Source organism: Manis javanica, chromosome 13 (assembly GCF_040802235.1).
Source record: "Manis javanica isolate MJ-LG chromosome 13, MJ_LKY, whole genome shotgun sequence".
NCBI classification, from domain to species: domain Eukaryota; kingdom Metazoa; phylum Chordata; class Mammalia; order Pholidota; family Manidae; genus Manis; species Manis javanica.
Window position 1 is genome coordinate 69,265,162 of NC_133168.1, and position 21,837 is coordinate 69,286,998.

The following is a 21,837-nucleotide window of genomic DNA, read 5'->3' on the forward strand; positions in this document are numbered from 1 at the left end:
CAGATATCACCATTATCTTTCACTGACCCTCCTGCACGCCACACCCCTGGTTTCAGGTAACCGGTTCTTGTAGCTCTTTCCCACCCGCACAGAAATCAGAGGCAATCAAAACTTCTATTTTAGGAGAAATCGGGGGGACATGGAGTGAAGGGAATAGGTTTCTTCCACAGTTTGTTTTTTCATTTCTTTTTCGAAGAAAGGACTACTTTTGTTTCAGCCACGTTTGCAGGGTTGGGAGTTCTCATTTAGCGATATGAAAACCACGGCTACCTTTCTGCAGGTAGGAGGGACAGAGTCAAGGAGGGCTGAAGAGGAGTTTGTGTCCCTTTCCCTAAAAGACTGCGATAGGCAGGAGGGTGGCACCAGGCCAGTGTCTTTCCTGGCGTATTGTACAGAGAAAAGAGTGATGGAAAAGAGTGACGTCCGTCCCCTTCCTTATACTTCACTGTTGCCAAAAACTCTGTCCTTCTCCCCACTCTTTCCCTTTTGCTCCCTTCCCATTCTGCCTCTCCTTAGAGGGGTTTGCACAGACGAATGCAAGCGGGAAGACCAACTCGCTGGCTCGCTTTGCGCAAAATCCACGAGTCCTCTGTGCTCCCTCCCTCCCTCCCTCCCTCCGGCGTCCGGATCCCGCACAGCCCTCCCTGCCCTGCCCCCAGCGGAGCGGGGATGGGGCCTGTCTCTGTACGAGCACGCTGGGAGGGGGCTACAAGCAGAGGGTAATGTCAGATGGGCAGCTCTCCCCTTCTGCCTGACGCTCTCTCTAGCTTGACCAGAGCTGGTCTCTGTAAGAAAGAGCAGGAGCTGTGGCCGCAGGGGGAGGAAGCGGCGGAGGCGCTTGGAACCTGAAAAGTCCGGTCACCTCACCACGGAGTCCCGGCCGGCCGTCAACACCATGGACAGCGGCGCCGTCCCCACGAACGCCGGCAACTGCACCGATGCCTTCACACACTCTTCCGGCTGCTCCCAGGCCCCTAGCCCCGGATCCTGGGTCAACTTCTCCCGCTTCGATGGCAACCTGTCCGACCCATGCGGTCCGAACCGCACCGAGCTGGGCGGCGGCGACAGCCTGTGTCCTTCGACCGGCAGTCCTTCCATGATCACGGCCGTCACCATCATGGCCCTCTACTCCATCGTGTGCGTGGTGGGTCTCTTCGGAAACTTCCTGGTCATGTACGTGATTGTCAGGTAAGGAGCGCGCCTGGGCTCCGAGCGGAGATTTCAGCGACTAATAGGGGCACAAAGGGATACCGGAGCCCACGGGCAGGGATGAGAGAAAGGAGACGAAGAGGGGAGAAAGTGGGGGCGACGGTGGATGCAGTGGTTGCTGTTTGAGCACAAAAACCTATTTTTGTATTTTTCCCTCCGTTGATAAAGAGTCCAAAATCTCAAGAACAGAAAAGTTGCTTTGGTAAAAGCTATGAAGCTCTGGCAAAAAAAATAAAAGAAAGAAAAAGAAAAAGTGCTCTATCTTCAAGCTTGCTTACATACTGAGCTGAGAGGGCTCTTAGACAGAGTCCCACAGTCACTTCAGCAGGAGCTGTGGAAACAGTAATCTGTGAATAATGGAAGAGGAATTCTAGTTAGTTTCCCTAACTGGAGGACTCTGTCTCCTCAGTTCTTTTCAGAGATGAATCTTGGCAACTTACTATTGTTGATGATTTTAGTGTCCTTTGCTGCCCTGCTACCCACCCCTCCTCTTTCCTTTAGCCCACTCTTCCTTCCATTCTGAGACCACATTCAGTGGGGAAGTTTCCCTGGTGTGTCTGCACAGTGTAGTGTTGCTTTTCTTGTAACAAACATTAAAGCTGTGTTGCTTAGATCAGTTTGCAGTGGGCAGCTGCAGATACAGGGGAATCACAAACTGAATCAGGAACGGGTAGGATGGTTCAGAACTGAAAGACTGTTTTCAATGCCTCCAAAAGTGGGAACCAGTTAGAAGCACCAAGAGCAGCATAATTCTGGATTATAAACTATTATGTAGGAAGCTGTTATGGTTGCTCTTAAAAAAAGTGCCTTTACCAAGTGAAATTACTTCAGAAGAATCTGTGGCCCTCTTTCTGTTTACCCAGATGCTCAAGGTTTATTTGGCAAAGAGTGTGCAAGCTTTCAGTATTAACTAAGATTGATGTAGATCAGTTAGTGTTGATGTCTATTCAAATCTTACATATTAATATAGGAATAAAAGTTGCTTTTGTTAAAATAGATAAATATTTTAACACTTTAAAATGGCTCCTGATTTGGAGTTTTCCTCCTCCTAGGGATTGTATGTATGTAGTGAACATAGCATTTTCATATTTAGTTATAATGTTTGCTTCATTTATTTAGCAAGTATATCAGATTTCAATGGAGCTCCTTAATCATTTAACAATCATTTTCATGACCAAGGTACTGCAAATTGCTCATAATTGATTCTTTCTACTTATATGTCTGATTTCTTTAATCAAAGACTTAAAGAGTAAAGCTAATTTCCCCAATATTTTGATGAGGAATAAGGTTAAGTAATGTCTCTGAGAAAAGAGCACCATCTATTGAGAAGAAGTCTAACAACAGAAAGGAAAATGCAGGAAGGGAGTCAATGGAAGAATTTACTTTTATAAACATTTACTTTATATAATCCTATCAAAGATGCCTATCAAAGATGAAAACAAGTCTCATTCTGTAGTTATGATAATAAAAGTCAGAATTAAAGACCTGCCTTGTAAAGGAAAAACATGTTTCTTGTTTTTCCTAAGAAAATATATAAAATCAAAAGGGCTAGAAGGGATAGAGAATCTAGCATAGAGATGATCTGTTCTGAGTAACCTGAAGTACAGAAAATATAAATTTCTCCAAGGATAGGTAGTTCATTAATTCAATACCATCAACTCTCTATTGCCAATGTAATTTTCTGTTTATGAGTATGTCAAATAATGATTTGAGTTAATTCAACTAAAAGACTGACAGAGTAGGTTTAGTGAGCAATAATAAAAGAAATAAATCACCTCAAGTTTATGTCTGGAATCCTGGAGAATAAAGGATGAAGAGAAACCACCAAAATGTCTAGAAATCGTACCATCTGAAACAATCTTTTATTCCCTTTTCTGTTCCTCTTGGTATTTTCCTTTCTCATTTTTCTCCCATCTAGTTTATGCTTTTCTATAAAGAGAACATAGAACAGCAACTGGCTGTGAAATAAGAAGATTGGTCCTACTCCAGTGTTTAGAAGATTGCGGGTTGGGTGTTTGTTTTAAAGGCATTATCTCTGACTTTTTGGTGACTTGGAGGAGGACAGTGATTTTGCATCCTCCTGAGAACATGATATTATGCTTTACTTCTCTGTCCTGAAAGCTCTAACAAGATGCATACGATTTGAAAGGTCACCCCAAACACCCACCTGTGGCAAGATGGGCGTTTAATGCTCTGGGAATATGACTGCAAAACATAAAAAATAGCTTATGATTGATGAAGTGATGAAGAAAACATCTGAGGATCAAAGAAAGTATGTCTATTTAGCTGAGAGTATTTAACTGGATTGTCTCCAGGCTATAGTGTTTTCACTACAAGATGACCAGTTCAGGGATATTATGCCGCTGTTAAAAAGATGAGTATACTACTGTATTTACTGTAGAATTGAGGTGAAATGCTCACTTCCTGCTATTATTTAAAATTCAACAAATGCTTTTGAATGGTCAAGTAGTTACAGTTTTCTAACCAGACTAAGGTAATATTTATTAGAATGTCTTAATACATTGAGTGACTCATAAGATTCAGAGGACTATAAAAACACAAAAACAAAAATACCTGGTAGATCACATTGCCATGATTAATGCTTTTCTGTTCTGTGTCTCAACTCCATCATCATCATACTTTCAGCAACAATGTTATAAATAATATAACTTGAGTAAGACTCTTACACAGTGCTGTCCTAAGGAGCATAAGAAAGGAAGAGTTATGTCATATGATCTAAAGGTTTAAAAGATAGAAATGTTATATCTATACATTACCTGAAAGCATTTTTGGTTTTTGGTTTCAAAGAAAAAAAATGTTTGCAGTATAATAATATTGTGAAAATTACCACAAAGATTTTGCAAAATATGGTGATAAGGAATATTACCAAATGTAGCAGTCATTTAAATTTGGATGACAGTATATTGTTGTCAAGGATGTTTTAAAGAAAAAAATCTAAATAATACACAAAGGTAGAGTCACCAGGAATGTTTCACTTATTGAAAATATTCCACCAAAGTAAAGAATTAATCAGAACTGTGAACACTGAGATAGTCCCAAATGTATTTATTTTTGTGATACATTTTTTCCAGAAAGATTTGCCCTTGTAGTCATGAGCATGGTCTAAGCAGACGGTGTTGGAAAAGTAGTGTTAGAAACTGTCATATCTCTGTGGGTTATATAGACTACCCTTCCCAGTAAAGTTTCCAAGAAGAGTGCCAAATGATATTGCCTTTATTTTTAAGATTATTTCTTAATTTCACTAGATAAATTTTTAATGTGACTGAAAATAATTTCTGATTTTAAAACAAGCCCTATGATTCTGGTTTTTTTGTGGGGGGAAGGTACCAAATTCCTTTATTTGAAAGAATGGTACAAATGAAAGGACTTAAGTAAATGTTTTAGTGCAGAAGTCTTATGATCTTATATTTCCTTGATTTAGGTTTAAATTACAAAATGATCATTTCTGCTTAATTAGAACAGAAGTACAAGCATTTTTACTTAATTCAGATATAACAGTTGAAAAAATAAGGAATGATAATATTTTATGTAATTTAAGGATATGATTGTACATATATGTATATAATATATATACAAATAAATGTTTAAATACATATATGCATGTGAATTAAGTTAAATACATATGTTGCTGAATATGGTCACTAGTAATGTTTGTAGAATGAAAAAGAATTTTTTTGAGAAAGCTCAGATACTAATAAAGCTTAATTTCTTTTTCAAAACTGCAAAATATCCTAATTATAGGATGGATTTAAAGGGAAAAAAATTACTAAATAAAAATCTGTCCTTAACATAATGGTTTATATCAAAACATAAAAACTGTAGCTTTTTGCTGCAATGGAAAACTTCTAGTACCATCTATTACACTAATTCAGTCAGGAATACCTCTTCCCCAGTGTGTCCTGAAAACACTAAGTTGCTTTCTGTTTCCTCTAAGTCTCTGCCACTTGCATATAGTTATCATTGACTTTCTTTTCCTTCTCTCCTTTCTTTCTTGAAAGAATGAGCCATCTTATAGTTTATGAAATATTTCCAATATAAAGACATATATAGCAAATAACATGATTCTTAAAAAAAATATTTTTCACCTTTAAAAATTATATATGTAATTATTATATATATTTCTAGTATGTATATTATATGTAATGATATATATTATTTACATATATAATATAATTGTATAATATAAATATACTTAATGCAGAATGTAACATAATACACTTATATATACATAATAACATATGATATATATATATACATATATATACAAGAAGCCTTCTCTCACCTCCCATTATAGTCCCTCCCCAGAGACTATCAGTATTGTAAATTTGGTACTGATTATTCACATGCATATTTTTAAACTTTTATTTCCCATGTGTTTCCACAAACCAAATATAATCTTTAAAACATGTTGTTCAAACTTTATATACTAAATATTTATATTTTACATTAATGTTAACACATATAATTTAACTGTTCAGAGTTCTAGTTCCAGCAGATCAATAATAGAAACAAGATGTCAAACCAAACAACATAAAACAAAACTTCTAGCCATTAATTCTCCTGAATACTTGAAGCTTATCTCTAAATCTGTTAAAAATTATTGAAAACATTTCTTTGCAAATGGTTTCCAAAACTAATACTTTCATTAATGCTTATCTGCAATATTCAAGAAAAAAATTCAGCAACTGTTGCAACAGACAAATCTGTTCATGACTGTAACCCAGGCATAATTTCTCTGTCTAAGAAGGAAATAAAAATAATTAACTTCTGACTACTTCAAAATGTCATTCAAGTGATAAATGCTGACAATATATGCTTTGAGATTTTGATCATATTTATGCGTTAAGGAGGACCCCTTAACATATAAAGTTCAAAATGTTATTTCTTCTAGTATTCCACTTTGGGTATTAACTGAAATCAAAGTGTTTTGGACAGCAGAAGATAAACTCATTTTAATAATTTAAAACAATTTGACATTTTAAAAATATATTAATGATAAATACCAACACTAAATGTTGTATGAAATTTTAATATATAAGAATTTCCTTTTACCCTCACAAAGTTTAATATGTAACTGAAATAATAATTTATGATAATCTCCAAACTTGTTTTTAGAAGTAGACACTTCAAGAACTTGGGAGCCAACATATAAAACAGATCAAAGAAGAGCTCTTCAGGGTTAATCAAGAACACCGGTCAACTGCTGTCCCCTTTCGCTGCCCCCAAGACCTCCAAAAAGAGACATTTCCAGAGAGTTGAAATGGGAAGGTAGTACTGTTTTGCTTGACCTCAACTGGGAACTTGCCTATCAGAGCAACTCAAATTTTTTGTTGCTCTGCAGAGGTTTACAAATGACCATAAAAGCCTGCAAGTTAGATTTTAGGGTTTAAAATAAATTTTAGTAAATAAGCTTATTTGCAAATACAGAATCCATGAACAATGAGGTTTCACTGCATATATAATGTTCTTCAAGTACATAGTCCAACAACACAACTGCATATCCATATAATTTTCAAATGACTCAAAATATTATTTTTCTTTTGTTTTTTCAACTATTTAAAATGTAAAATCATCCAGGAATTTATTTTTGCTTTGTTTTTATTCTACTAAGATCTCTGTGAAGATGTAAAAGACAGACATGTAAAAACTCAGCTCCTGAAATATTTCTCATTAATTATCATAATCAAATAATCTAAGTAGTATTCTAATGTTCTCAAATCTTTTGGTTGATTTTTATGAAAATCATGCATTTAATTATCAAAAAATAATCATGCCATAGTTTCTTTTGTTAACTTATTCTACAAGAATGAAATGGTTTTTCATTCAGTAAAAAACTTTCAATTTCCATTTGGTTTATGCATTATATAATGCAAATTCTTCCATGAACATACAATCTTCCCAGACTGAATCATGAAGAAATAGAAAATCTGAATAGACCAATTACTACTAAGTACAGAGTGAATCAGTAATCAAAACCTCCCAACAAACAAAAGGCCAGGACCAGGAGCCTTCACTGGTAAATTCTACCAAATAGTCAAAGATTTAATACCTATCCTTCTCAAGCTCTTCCAAAAATTGAAGATCAGAGAATGCTTCCAAACTCATTTTACAAGTCAAGAATTACTCTGATACCATAATCAGACCAGGACACAAGTCAGTGTGACTTAGGTCTGTTAATATTTCCTTTTACATAGAGGCTCTGATGTTGGATGCATAAATATTTACAAATGTTATATCTTCTTGTTGGATTGACCTCTTTATCAATATGTAATGCCCTTGTATGCCTCTTATTACAGTCTTTGTTTTAAAGTCTATTTTGTCTGATATAAGCATGCTGCACCAGCTGTCTTTTCATTTCCATTGCATGGAACATCTTTTTCCATTCCCTCACTTGCAGTCTGTGTGTATCCTTTAATCTGTGAGCCTTTTGCAAAACGTATTTCTTCTAGGTTGTCCAATTTGTTGGCATATTATTATTTGTAGTAGTCTCAGATCTTTCATATCTCTGTGGTATCAGTTGCAACATTTCTTTCATTTCTGATTTTCTTTGTTTGAGTTCTCCGGTGTTTTTTCTTGATGAATCTAGCTAAAAGTCTGCTAATTGTGTTTATCTTTTCAAAGAACCAGTTCTTAGTTTCACTCATCTTTTTAATCTCCATTACATTTACTTACACTCTAATCTTTATTATTTCCTTCTACTAAATTTGGGCTTCATATGTTCTTTTTTTAGTTCCTTAGGTATAGAGTTAGATTGTTTGAGATTATTCTTGTTTCTTGAGGTGGGCCTGTATCACTATGAACTTCCTTCTGAAATATTTTTTCATCCCATAGGTTTTTAACTATTATATTTCCATTTTCATTTGTCTCAAGGTATTTTTTTAATTTCTCCTTTCATCTTTTCATTGACTTATTGGTCATTCTCCCTTTAACATCTGACATTTTAGTATACTGTATTTTGTTGCAGATCTCTTTGGGTTCATCTTATTGAAACTCTCTGTGCTTCTTGGGGCTGGATGTCTGTTTTCTTCCCCAATTTGGGGAAGTTTTCAGCCATTATTTCTTCAAACAAGTTTTGAAATTCTCACTGTATTCATCCATCCTTTTCCTGAGTTTGGTGAGCATCTTATGGCCCTTATTTTGAATTATTTATCAGATAGATTACTTATCTCTGTATCAAGGTCTTTTTCTGAAGTTTTGTCTTCTTCTTTCATTTGGAACATATTCTCCTATTTCTTCATCTTGTCTTACTCTCTGTTTGTTTCTGTGTATTCGGTGAAAAAGGTATCTCTGTGTCTTGAAGGAGTGGCCAAGTGTAGAAGATAAACCTTATTGCTCAAACCTAGATATTGTTTTTTCCTCAGACCTTTGTGATTATCTAGTAGACTGACTTGTTCTTGATAGGTCCAAGTTGTTGAGAGCAGGCTAAGACCTCTCAGTATTCCAAAGGAGGGATCTTAGACAATACCTAATTTCTGGCTAATGGCAAGCCAGATCCTCAGACAGCAGCTTTTAAGATACAAAAAATATATACTGTCTCCTGGATCCACAGTCATAAATCCTGTTGGCTTTCATACCAGATCTGGATGAAAGTTAAAAAAGAACGTGGCTTTAGATGGGTGAATAATCTCCTTTCTGGGAGGTATCAGCGAGCTGTGGTGAGGCCAAGGGAAGGCACTAATATGGTGTCTCCTGCCCATGTTCCCTGCGGGTGAGCCTCTGTAATCTCTGAATATGTGGCATTCTGAAGCCTGCCCTTCAGGCTTAAGCTCCAGGATAAGAGGCCATTTTCACAGAAAGACTGGAAATGTGTTTCCCTCTGCTGTTTGTGCTGTGCTCTGGAGTTTGTGCTGTTTGTGTCATTACGTAATGCCCTTGCATGGCTCTTATTACAGTCTTTGTTTTAAAGTCTATTTTGTCTGATATAAGTATAGCTGCACCAGCTGTCTTTTCATTTCCATTGCAATGGAACGTCTTTTTCCATCCCCTCACCTGCAGTCTGTGTGTATCCTTTAATCTGTGAGCCTTTTGCAGGAAACATGTTTCTTCTAGGTTGTCCAATTTGTTGGCATATAATTATTTGTCTCTTCATTTGTTTCAGGCCCAAGGGGCCAGAAATGCAGGAACCCCTGGCCACTAGAACTTTGCTATAGCAGGGTGGGCCACAGCTGGGGCCCACAGGGCAGGGCAGTGGGACAATTCACATGTGGTGGGGTGCACTGAGAATGGATAACATGGAATTAGGGAGCTACCACTGGACCTAGCAGGTTAGAGGGGAGTGCAAACATGGTGCCCACCAGGGCCAGTACCAAGAGGGCAGAAGGGGAACACAAAAATTGCACTTTCTAACACTTCTGTCCTTTGAGACAGTCCTAACAGGTTCCTAACTTTCCATAGATGCTTTAAGATTGATGAATGAACCTACTTCTCATAAACTCTATGTGCCTCCCAGGGCAAGTGGGTCTGGTAATCCCTTTAAGAGTGGGTTTTCCATTCCCTATGGCCCGGTAGTTCTCCTGGAAGCAAGCCCTGGTAGTTTTCAAGGCTAGTGCTTTGGAGGCTCATCTCTCTGGAGTCGTTTATAAGGGTTGGGGTACCTGATGTGGGGTATAAACCCCTTGCTCCTCAGGGACAAGCTCCATATTATGAGATCCCTCACAGCTGTGGATCACTGTACTTAGGGTGGGGTTTCTTGCAAGACTGTGTGTCTGCCTCTGCTACCGATCCAAATGTGGCCCTTTTACTCTCTGTTGTGGAGGGGCTGTCCCCCTAGCTTCCAGGTCCTTTCTAGAGGGAACTGCTCCATATGTAGCTATAGATTTCTTGTCCTTGTGGGAGAAGGTGAGTTCAGGACCCTTCTATACCATTTTGAACCCTCCTCCCCACAACTTTCATCTGACCCAGACAATCCACAATATTCATTACTACTGTTAGTCAGTGATTAGGGAGTAAGTGCTTAGAAAATAACACTTCTGAAAAATTTCTCTCAATTGGATATGCTTTGTGGTTATCTTAAATCAGTGCAATTTTCTAGGTTTCTCTCAGTATTTTCATCTTCAATCATTTGAAGCTTTCAGGAAAAATTGAAACTGTCACCTGCAAATTCATATTAACTTCCTAACAAGTATAAAATCTGTCCTCAAAGACACCTGTGCCTGCATACCAGCCACTCTGCACCCACCCCCAGGCACCCAGGTGGTGACTGGCAGCTTCATTTCCCTCAACCTCTCATTATCTCTTTCAAGCACAAAAGCTCATTGCTTGAAATTTTTTCTCTTCTTTTTGACTTATGTAACTTGCTCATTTTTAAAACACTTGTCTTCTGCGGTTCTCAAAGGTTGCTTTAAATGTTATTCCTGTGTGTTTTAGAACTCAGGTTGGCTAGCTGTATGAAAAGAAACAGCACAGTCGGCCAGAATGGTCTATGGTGCTTATAATGCCTTGGCTTCTTGTCCATGGTTTTGCTCAATAATTTTTCTAAAGATTCACAGAAATATCCTTCCAGCCTGACTCCATCTTTAATTTAGTTCCCATCTGTTTCCAAATGACTGTTTCTTTGATCAGTTGTTCTCAGAGAAAACTTTCTGGCATGTGAAAGAATTCTCTAAGATTAGTCAGATGGCCACTGGGTACAAATTTGCAAAGAGAGCAAAGTTGAGAATTTTAACTGGATGATATAAAGTCCAGCTGAATAATTCTACAATTCTCGTAATCACTTAAGTGACAACTGAAACTAAATTCTAGCAAGGAACTCACATAATGAATATTAATAATAAAATTGGTTTCCTTCCAATTAACTCATGCAACACCAGAGCTATCACATAAATCCATGCAACATGCTTAAACACACGGAAGAAGTTCTCCCAGATCTTCCATTCCAGCAGCTCTCAATCTTGGTTGCCCATTACAATCACATTTTTTTGAAAATGGAAACCCACCTCCATCTAAGGCAAATTTAATCGAAATTTCTGGAAGTAGCTCTTGGGCATAGATAGAGCTAAAATCCTCCCAGGTGATTCTAATGTGCAGCTAAAATTGGGAAGAATAGATCTGGTCCAACCTATCCATTTTACAGATGAGAAAACTGAGTCTTACTTGTCAAGGAGATTCAAGAAGCTTATCCACATGTATTACTTTCTTGAACTCTAAGAAGCTGTTACTGGAATAAGTAGTTAATTATATTACCTCCCAGACCAAGCTAAGGTTCAGGATATTTTTAAACTTTTCAAAAAAATTGACCAATCATCTGTCTTCACAGTAGTCATAGTGAAACAGGTAAGAGTACTAAGCCCAGAATGAGAAGACTCATATTTGAATCTCAGCCCCTTGCTAGTTATCATAGACACACAACCTCCTTGAATCTCACTGGTTAGTCTTTACTAAAGGAATAATAACCATATTCCATCTCCATATTCCGGATGGCTTTTAGGTCCAAATTAGATTAAAAGTGTGGAAATGTGTGGTAAACGCTAAAAGTGTCATAGAAAGTAAGTTTGGGTATTTGCTCCCTCCCACTGGGACTTCATCTTCCCTCCCACTGGGCTCACACCAACAGCGTGTGGGGTCTCAGTACCCACCCAGGGCCTTTACCTTCCCAGAGATCAAATATATTACCCACCGTAATATTTTGGAATACAGTCTGTCCTTCTGGAATCACAATTTTTGCAAAGGCAAAGCAAGGCATCGTGTGGGTGTCACTGCTGTCATTCCCTTCATTCCAGTCAACTACTTTCTGAGGCCCTGGATCACTCCAAAGTCACCTCGTTGGCAACTCTGAGGACATGAAGAGTATTCTAAGGACAGATACTATAACTTACTTGGCTCCTTAATGATGAGTCTTCTTAATATTGCCCAATAAATTCAGTATGTAGAAAAGATGCACACCAGTTATTTGGGGGGGAAAATAGCTATTTTTGTTACTTAAATGTAATGTTTCCTATTTAAGTTGTTGTTACGGCCAAAATGTGTAAAGCAGAATCTAAATCTAAATGCTAACTGTATGTGATGAAACTCCTTTTCATCCAGCAGAGTTGTTTATTTGAATTAAAAGAAATAACTTATTGCAATGATGTTATCCAAACACTAGCTTTGGAAATTTAGGCATCTAAATTTCCATCTCTGAATAGAAAGTCCTGGCTTCTTTTGTGAGTCTGACTCACTAATCATAGGAAAATTGGTCAAAAGGATGGAATTCTTCATGGAGGATGCATTAATGATGATACAATGAATCTTTGTGTGTGTCCTTTACCAGCACCTTCCTAACGGATTTTTCCAAAACTCGTAAAGCAATGTCTGTCAACTTCCCTAATCAGGGTAGCCAACTCTATAAATAAAACAAGCACAGGGTATAAAATAATATCCATCAGGCTTAAAGCGTCCCTGAGAACTGACAATACAGTGCAGAAGCTGTGTACAATAAGACCAATGAAAGGGAAGACCTTCTTTCCTTCTGAGCATTTTTTCACTGAAACACAGGACTCAATGCCAGTGAGAGGTTTAGCATTTTGTGGGAGAGTATTAAATGGTAATAGAAAAATGCGGCTGGCTGTGTAACCTGAACATCAGGACCTGATTGTGCCTGCCAAGGAGAACAGGGGAAATTATTACTGACATTCTAATTTCATACCTACTCAGCCCCCATCAGCTCTGAAAAGAGAATGGCATGGGTTGAATGAAATTAAATATAAGCATACTTTTTACAATGATGGTGATCCAAGACCAATAAAATAAGCATTAAAATCAGACAGTGTTAAGATCCTTCAAACAAAAGGCTGTTTCTGATGGAAAAAGGAAGCATATCCAACCTCTTTGTAAAATAAACAGAACATATATGGAAGGAATAAATATAGTGCCTTAAAATTTTATGGGATTTTATTTTTCCATTACATTGAGTAATTCACAACTCATAAAATTTTTGTAAATATAGACAGGAAAAAGTTATTAATCAAACTACTATTAAAGAAGATGAAACTAAAGCTCATTTATTTATCTGCTATAAATAGTTGAACACAAACTGTACAAAGCACCCTCCTAGGAGTTCCAGATATACCAGTGAGCAAAATACCTGGTCCAACCTCACCAGAAAAGAACACTCTGGTCAAGGAAAAAAAAATGCCATTTCACCAGATGATAAATGCCAAGGATGAGACCAGAACAACTAACCTGTGTTCTTCAGCCACACTGTGAGACAAACACCATTTCCAAGGTTTATTATAATCATTTACTGTAGTTCATCACTCCCCATTACCAAGCCCAGAAATGGGATAACTTCTTATTTAAGTCTTTATTCAATTGTCCAAATTTTGTTAAACATATTATTTATGTCTCAGAGACAAGACAGAGAAAGGTGAATGCACAGGGTCTGGATTAATTTTCATAAAACAATGAAAGAAAATCCTATCAACCATAATATACAAGTATTTCTCAAAGCAGACATTGTAAACATTTTACAAATAATAAGCATATTGCAGTGGAATGGTAGAGATCTTAATGAATAGGATTGAGAGGAAGAAAACAATCTCAAGAATCATTGCATTTAGGAGATTCATTTGAGTGTCACTGTACTGTAACATTCTCCATTCTCTTTCTGAATATCCTATCACATGAACAAAAGCAACAGAAAGCATAAGCTGGAAGTCAGAACTGAAACTTCTGTTCTTTAAAATTGCTATCTTTTTCATGGAATTGAGGATATAAGTATCAAAGGAGATATTGATGCCATCTTTTGTAAAAGGATTATTGCTCAGAACGAAGGAGATATTTCCTGCACATGAACAAATGTATGCCACATTTCCACAAATGTATGCTACATGAGTCAGTGCCACAAGGCATATATTAAAACACATAAACCATGCCAATGATAAACCACAAGAGTATTATTTTCTCAACAATTTGGAAATACAAAAGAAACCATATGAACAATTGAATTGATCTACGATCTGTTCACCCTTGCTTTAATTACCTTTTAAATATATTTTATATAATTCAGAGATAGAAGTAGAAGAAACACTATCAAAAATTTTACTCTAACTCTAGTACAGTGATAGAGACCATGTTTTGGTATAACTCAGATGTTTTGTTCACACAGTTGTTTGAGGTTAGTTAGTATTCCAAACATATTATATTGGTCAGCATTCTAATTAAAGTAGATGAAGATGTGGAACTATCAAACCAAACATTCTGGGAAGAGATAATTGGTCAAAGAAAATAGTTGTGTTTTCAGAACAATCATAGGTCAGGATGTAGCAATCATCTTTACCTACATATGAGAAACAGGCTAGAAATAATATTAGTGTAGGCAAAACAAAAGGAAAATTTTATAAATATAAACATTTTCCCTGTGCCTCATCTAAGAAGAGTGTCTGACTCATTAAATTTGAAATCTATGAGAAGCACAGCCATCACCAGTTCAGCTAACATTTATTGAAAGTTACTACGTTAGACTACATACTGATAATCTTTAAGTATAGTGTTTTAAAACTTTTCATCCTTATATCAACCTAAGGGAGATACTAATATTTTTAAGCTTTCTAGGAGAGGAAAATACAACTCAGAAAATTTAAGTCATCAGTCTAAGTTTGTCCAGCTAATAAATCATATGACTAGATTTGAATCAGGATCTATGTGATCCTAAAATTTAAGGTCCTTCAAAACTGTTATATTTAATTGCATCAAATCTAGATTTTTCAAGATAGTTACTGAGGCTTCATCAGAATGACTGATTGGCCTATTACCTTAGCTTCTAAATCACATTTCCTGGAATGTTCCCTAACTGACAACTCATTCATGGCTTTTCTGTTCTTAATAGACTGACCTCCCATTGAAATGGACAAGAAAGAAATAAGAAATTTGTCTCTTTACAGGTCTAAACCTGCAGTCTTTCTTCAATATTAGACGGTGACATTTTGAACTGAACTTGTCTCTGGACCTAGATCTTCTAGGTCTCTAATTGGTTCTACCTTTCAGACTGGAAAAATAGAACACATTAATTTTGTGAAACTTCTCATTACAAAATCTCAGTTGTTATCTCAAGTTGCTCTCATACTCCATCTCCAACAGCATAATTTTGTGCTGCAACCAGTGGATGCTAAAAATTCATATCAAAACTTTGGTTAGGAGACTGTCAGTGTGCCAGACTCAGAACTGAGAGCTATAGATCAAACTATGCTTTCTGGATCTCTTATTCAGACCCCCCACCCTGCCATTTTCATATTTCCATCTACATCAATGGTCTCTTTCTTCATTTTTGGAAAAAAGTGTCCCATTTCTGGTTTGTAAAAATAATAGCTTCTAGATCATTGTTCCTGTGAGAGTTAATGGTTGAAAAAAGTTGGCATTCCCAAAGTAGAATTCTTATGAAAGTGGTAGCTATTATTTAATCTGAGAACAAAGATATTTTCCAGGGTTATTTTCCACATTCAAGTTGATAAGAGAACCTGAATCCATGGAGTCTCTGCTTTTTCCTTCTCCCACTTAATCCCTTCCTTCCACCTTCAGAGACAAAATCAGCAGCATGTTCCAGGCATATGACCCTAAAAAGCAAATTTGGTATTTTCATGGGTACTTTTCTATGTGGTAAAACAAAGCTTGAATAATTGCAAATTTCCTGCCACCTAAATGCAGGTTAGGTACACCTCTCAATGTTGCCGTATCAAGTCCCATCTTACCATAATATATTACATAATATTTTGAACTCACTTGGTTTGATCTCTTACCAGACTAAGGGTTTCTCCAAAGCAGGAGGGTCATGTCTCATCACCTGCTGCAGTATTTGGCAAAAACAAAAATAGAAATAGAAATAAAAAAGAAATAAAAATAGAAAGGAGTTAAATGAACATATGCTTGACTCAGCACTGACAGAGGATTTTATGGTGAAAAAAAGTAATATGAAAATATAAATGTATTCTATGAAAATTAAAAACATGCCTAAAATTATTACTCTATTCTATTTCATATATACAGTCAAATATAATTCTTATCTTAAGCTGAGAGAAATGTGAAATGCATAAATTTGATAACACAGAGTATTAAACATAACAAAATGTTATCAGAGTTAAGCTTATAATGATCTGAATTTTACTTTTTATATTCTTCAGATGTTTTTAAATGGATGTGTAATGGTACACTGAAGAAAAGTACAGTTAAAAATATGAAAGTAAAAGGGGAAAAAAATTCAGAAGTGACAGATGATCCTGAAAGGCAATAAAATACTGCATTAAAGGATTTTTTTTCACTAAAATATATAGCAAGATCATATTCGGAGTTTTCCTGTTAAATACAGCTACCTACATTAATTTGTGACTGAAAATATTGTTCATGCCAAATGAATCTATTCCAAGTTTGAAGACAATCTTATATTGATTTAATAACCCTTATTGAACCATAAGACTAAAATTTCACATTTTAAAAACTAATGGGACTTTTTTGCTTTGCCAAATTACTGCTTTATTCATGAATCATATTTTCTCCTAACAAGTGCTATTGAATTCTCCACAGGGGAAGGAAAATACCTTCCAAAAAAGTCTCTCTGCTTGAAAATACTTAAGATAAGAAAATCTTAATAAGCTGTTTTCTGTTTCCTAGAAAAATCCCAGGTCAGCATGATAATTAAGTTATAAAAGATTATATAATTCTTGGATGGAAAATAATCATTATAACTATATGAATTTATATAAGCCAAAATCTACAGGAACCAACTGCATTACCTTTATTTTCTTCAATTGGTCCTAAAATTGTTGGATAGACACTGTTGCAGAAATTAATAGAGTAGCAAAATATTTAAATATCAGCAGGTGTTATGACACATTGAAAGGGACAGACAGGGAATGCTCATCAACTGTTTTGACAAATGGAATTTGAAATTAAGTCTTCATGGATCATAATTAAATCTCTCTGTTGCAAAACTCAGGAGCAATGAGAACATTATTTCACTCCCTACACAGTATCCTGATATGTAATTCTATCCAACGTGCTGTGCTCTTATTAAACAGTGCTACTGGTTATATCTATGGGACACACACACACACACACACACACACACACACACACACACAAACACCACAAGACCACACCAAAAATACATCTAAATTATTCAGGTATTTTCCTTGGATAGCAACAAATACCTAAGTATTTCAACTCTAAAATGTCAAACATGTTTGTCCTTGGCAACTTTTTCTAAAGCTCACTTTAAAATAGGGACAATAACCACAGTTGTTTTAGCTACTAATAGAATTTTTATGAATATCAGTTTATACTGCACTTAATTAAATTTATTATTTACCATATTGATAGCTTATATTACATAGCATGTATTGTAGGAGTGTGATATAATAGTGAGGAGCATAAACTACAGCAAACAGATATTCTTGAGCAAGTTATTTAACCCCCATGAACGTTAGTTTATTTATCTACATAAGTGATAACATGCAACTCCTAAGTCTGTTATGAAGAGTAAGCCAGAACACCCAAGTAAACTGCTCACAACAGTCCTTCCTTACCTGAGGTTTCTCTTCCTGCAGTTTCAGCTACTGGGCCAAAAGCTGAAGATCTTTCTTCTGATGTATTGTCAGAAGGTCGATTATTAGTACCTAATGCTATGTCACCACACCTACATCATTCACCTCACTTCATCTCATCACGTAGGCATTTTATCATCTCACATCATCACGAAAAGTGAGTGTAGTACAATAAGATATTTTGATAGGGTGAAAGAGAGACCACAATAACTTTTTTACAGTCTATTGGTATAATTGTTCTATTTTATTATTAGCTATTGTTGTTAGTCTCTTACTGTACTAATAAATTAAACTTTATCTTAGGTGTGTATGTATAATACATATGTATATAGGGTTTGGTACTACCTATGATTGCAGGCATCTGCTAGACGTCCTGCAACATATTCCCCTCGGATGGGGGTAACTACTATATAGCAGTGCCTGGCATAAAGAAAGCATTCAATAAATGTTGGCCTTGGATATAACACTCAAAAACTAGCACTTATCACCAGCATCATTAAATTTGTTCTAATGGTGATTTTTAGTGGTAATATAATCACCCCTTTAAAGTTGTGAAAATTGAAGCTCAGCCACTTAGCCAGTATTGCAACATACACATTCAGACCTATGTATCCTAAATCCAAACTCAATATGTATCTTACTAGACAATGTGGGAGTGTTTTACTTCTAGTTTAAGAAGCCAAATTGGGAAAAATGACCAAAATCAAAATAGTTTTAGTGACTCACCGCTCTGTGGGTTCATAGCACTCTAATGGGACTGGCCTTGATCTTAAGATTAAGTAAACAGTTGGTATGTATAACTTGAGAATTGCAAGGAATGTTCCTACCTTAAAAGGTAGGATTTCTGTTTCTTAGTCTCATGAACAATTTTAATTAAAGGAATGTCAGATCATTTTCAAATGCAAAGTATCTCTAGAGGATCTTGAAAATCAGTAAAAACAAAACACCGTTGACTACAACTGAGCAAGGAGGTCTTTTTTGCTCTGATGACTTCTAAACCTAAAGACAACATACAACTAGTACGTGAAGGACTTGAATGCATAATAGGTGAAGAGGGTTAATCTAGGGTACAAGGAGGATCCAGCTAATCTGCACGGCAATGCATGGTCATGGGCTCTGAAAGAGGGGAACAGCCCTAAAAAAGGTGAGATGGTATCCATTCTGAGCCTTCATGGCCCCCCAGATGCACCTGGAATGGGTTCTGCCTGCTACAAATAGACACTGAGTGAATGCATTTGCCAAGATTCCAGGGGTGCCCGCAGCTGTTGTAGTTACATATTCTTTGACTGGTCTGTACCCATCTGTGGACATCGATGGAAAATTTCTAGGGCTTCCCTCCAATTGTTGATTGCCGTTGGCCTGCTGGTGCTGGTACAACTTCCTTAGCCAAGTACACTTTACTATCAATGCCCACAAGCCAAAGCCTCCAGGAATACACCTGAAGCCAAACAAAATTAGATTTATTAAGCTGGCTACAGCAAAAGAGACAGAAAACCATGGGGATTTTAGTTTCTGTTTAGGGACCAGGAGAGGATTCAAGAAAGCAGACATTTAAATAGGGTGCTGTCTCAAAAAAAGAGTAATTGGATGCCTGGGAGTGAGTGACTTTTTACCTAGGAGACAGCATAAACAGAGGATGGCGAGAGCTGTCGTTGCGTAAGAAGGAGTGGCCACTTAATGTTAACCAGGTGAGGGAGATGTTTGGCATTCTGGGGCTTGCAGGGGACTTGGGTCTCATCTCTGTCCAGACTGATGGAGTCAACTGTTTTTGTCTTGTGGCATCAAGAGTCATGGAGAGTTCTCATATGATGTTGCCAGTCTACAGCATTATGTTCCGCAAAGGAATACCACAGCCTGGCAGGAAGCAACTAGGCTGGCTCCCTGAAAGCTGTCAGGGGCTTTTTTCTTTCTCACTATGACTCAGCCTCACCGCTACATGCCATTCAAAAATAGGGACCAATGTGAGAGTGGTAAAGTGGCCTGGGATGGGAAGGTATGGTTTATTCCTGTTGGGAGGTGCAGAGAATCCCATAAGAAGTCCCATCATCTCAGGATGAACATGAATGTCATATTTAAAGAATCAAAGAGATCTGCAGATGTGGGCATTAGGGTCCAGACAGTCCATCATGCTGCTCAAGCAAGCAGGCAGTAGAGTACGGATTGAGCATGGTAACTATACTCCAGAAACTTTCATACTAAAAGGCAAAACCAATAATGCTAATACAATTATCACATATGTTACACAGCACTTAGATCTCATGTTCAAGCATGCAAAAGGTTGAAATTTATTCTGAACTTCATTAATAGCACAAGATTTACCTTTATTAAATACTTAAACTAAAAACTTTTTTAAAGTAAATAGGACAGTTTCATTTTCAGATTGAAAGGAAGCGTAACAGTGCACTCCCAGCCCTCAAACTCCCCAACACCTACTGCAAATTATTCTTTAAAGGACAAGATAAAGTAACAAATCAACGAATGGCTATACCTAAATTTTTTGAGGATTCCTAGACCTAAAAATTAACCTCTCTTAGGCTTTTCTGTTACCTTAGGATACATGTTGCTAGTGATGTAAACAATAAATCATGATAAAACACAGATGCTCGCACACACAGGTCAAAGCCAAGGCAGCTTGGTGGTGGGAACCCAAGTGTAGTTACAGGAAAGGAGCTTGGTGGGACCACTCTGCAGCCCAGGGTGGGCACTGCCTCTGCGAGGGCTCACTGCAAAACCAGACTCAATGCTATTTTCGCCTTCCACCATTTTTCAAAAAAGCAAATGTCCTCTTCAGATCTCTTTTGGTTAGCAAAAACAGGTTCTAATGTAGATCTTTTGTAAAAGCAAAGTAACATAACATGAACATCCAATACTTGGGGTAATATCTGTACATCAGATTCTTTCTTGAACTCAGGTTCTTTCTGTTCCTTCCGTAATGCAGTAACTCCAAAGTGTTTTCTACATCATCTCCTCCCTCCTCCCTGCACTGTTATGCTTGTTTTCAATCTGAAAATGAAACACTATGTCCTATTTACTTTTTAACTTTTATCTACTTATCCTCCCACCCTCTCCCCTACTTGATGGCATATGTCAGAACCATTAATGTAATATATAATGAAGACCATGTGTATTTTGCAAAAGCCAATAATCATATCTCTGTCCTCGTTTCACTCAATCTCTCTGTAACATTCGCTGAATTTTGCCACTACCGACTTCATGATAGTCTTTCTTTTCTTGGTATCCTTATCCCCAGCCCTGTGTTTCCTCAATGCTCTGGTTGTTCCTTATCCCTCCACCTTTATCAGGACTTCAACCCAGGCCCTTTTCTCTTCCCAACACAGACTTTCTCCTTAAGTGTTCTTTCCTGCCCATGCTTTATACACTACCCACATATTAACTATTCTCAAATTCATACCTCCAGCCCTGTCTTTTGGACTCCATACTCCAGCTGCCTATTTAATTTCTTTATCATATACCAAATGGGCATTTAGCAAAACAATAAATTAAAATATTATCCAATGCATATATCCCTTTTCAATAAATCCTTTTTATCCTACAGCACTTTCATCTTTAAAACAAGCCTGTAGGACTAAGCTTTATTGTCCTCAGGAAGAGGAGGCTATGAAATAACCTACAGAAGATTTAAAAAAATTAAGTTCTTGATTATAAGTTTCATTATAAGGTTTTGAAAACCTTAGCTATAAGATGCAAGACTAGGTAGATTAAAAAGGAAAATATTTTGAGTGAATTCTAAAAAGTCCAGCCTCAAAGGTTAAGAGATAGCTTTTATTGTAAACCATAGGTTGAAAAAGAAAAACTAATGAAATAGTGATTTTCTTGCCATGCAGAGCAGAGAGAGAACTTTCTGGCAGAAGGAAGGCCCTTTGGAAGAACAGGAAATAGAGCCTCAACAGTCCAACTCTTCATATGGAACCCTCCCCTCACCATCTGCCGATCTTACTCACCCACTCCAGGGGCAAACTCTTTATGAGGGTATAAGTCACAAATTTTATTGTGAATCCAAAACAATAAGAGATTTGACCTCATGCTGGGCTGGAAGTCTAGAATGAGACATCTTACAGGGAATCCCATGGTACCA

General features: G+C 36.8%; 1 protein-coding gene across 1 annotated transcript in view; it reads left to right on the forward strand.

The window, feature by feature from the left end:
- Positions 1 to 708: 708 nt before the first annotated feature.
- The window catches only part of OPRM1 (opioid receptor mu 1), a 64,722-nt gene continuing 43,593 nt past the window's right edge, over positions 709 to 21,837 (forward strand). Inside the window, exon 1 of the mRNA XM_017641803.3 lies at positions 709 to 1,188. Within this exon, the coding sequence (XP_017497292.1) occupies positions 896 to 1,188 (293 nt within the window). The 5' untranslated portion in view covers positions 709 to 895. The remainder of the gene's footprint in view (positions 1,189 to 21,837) is intronic.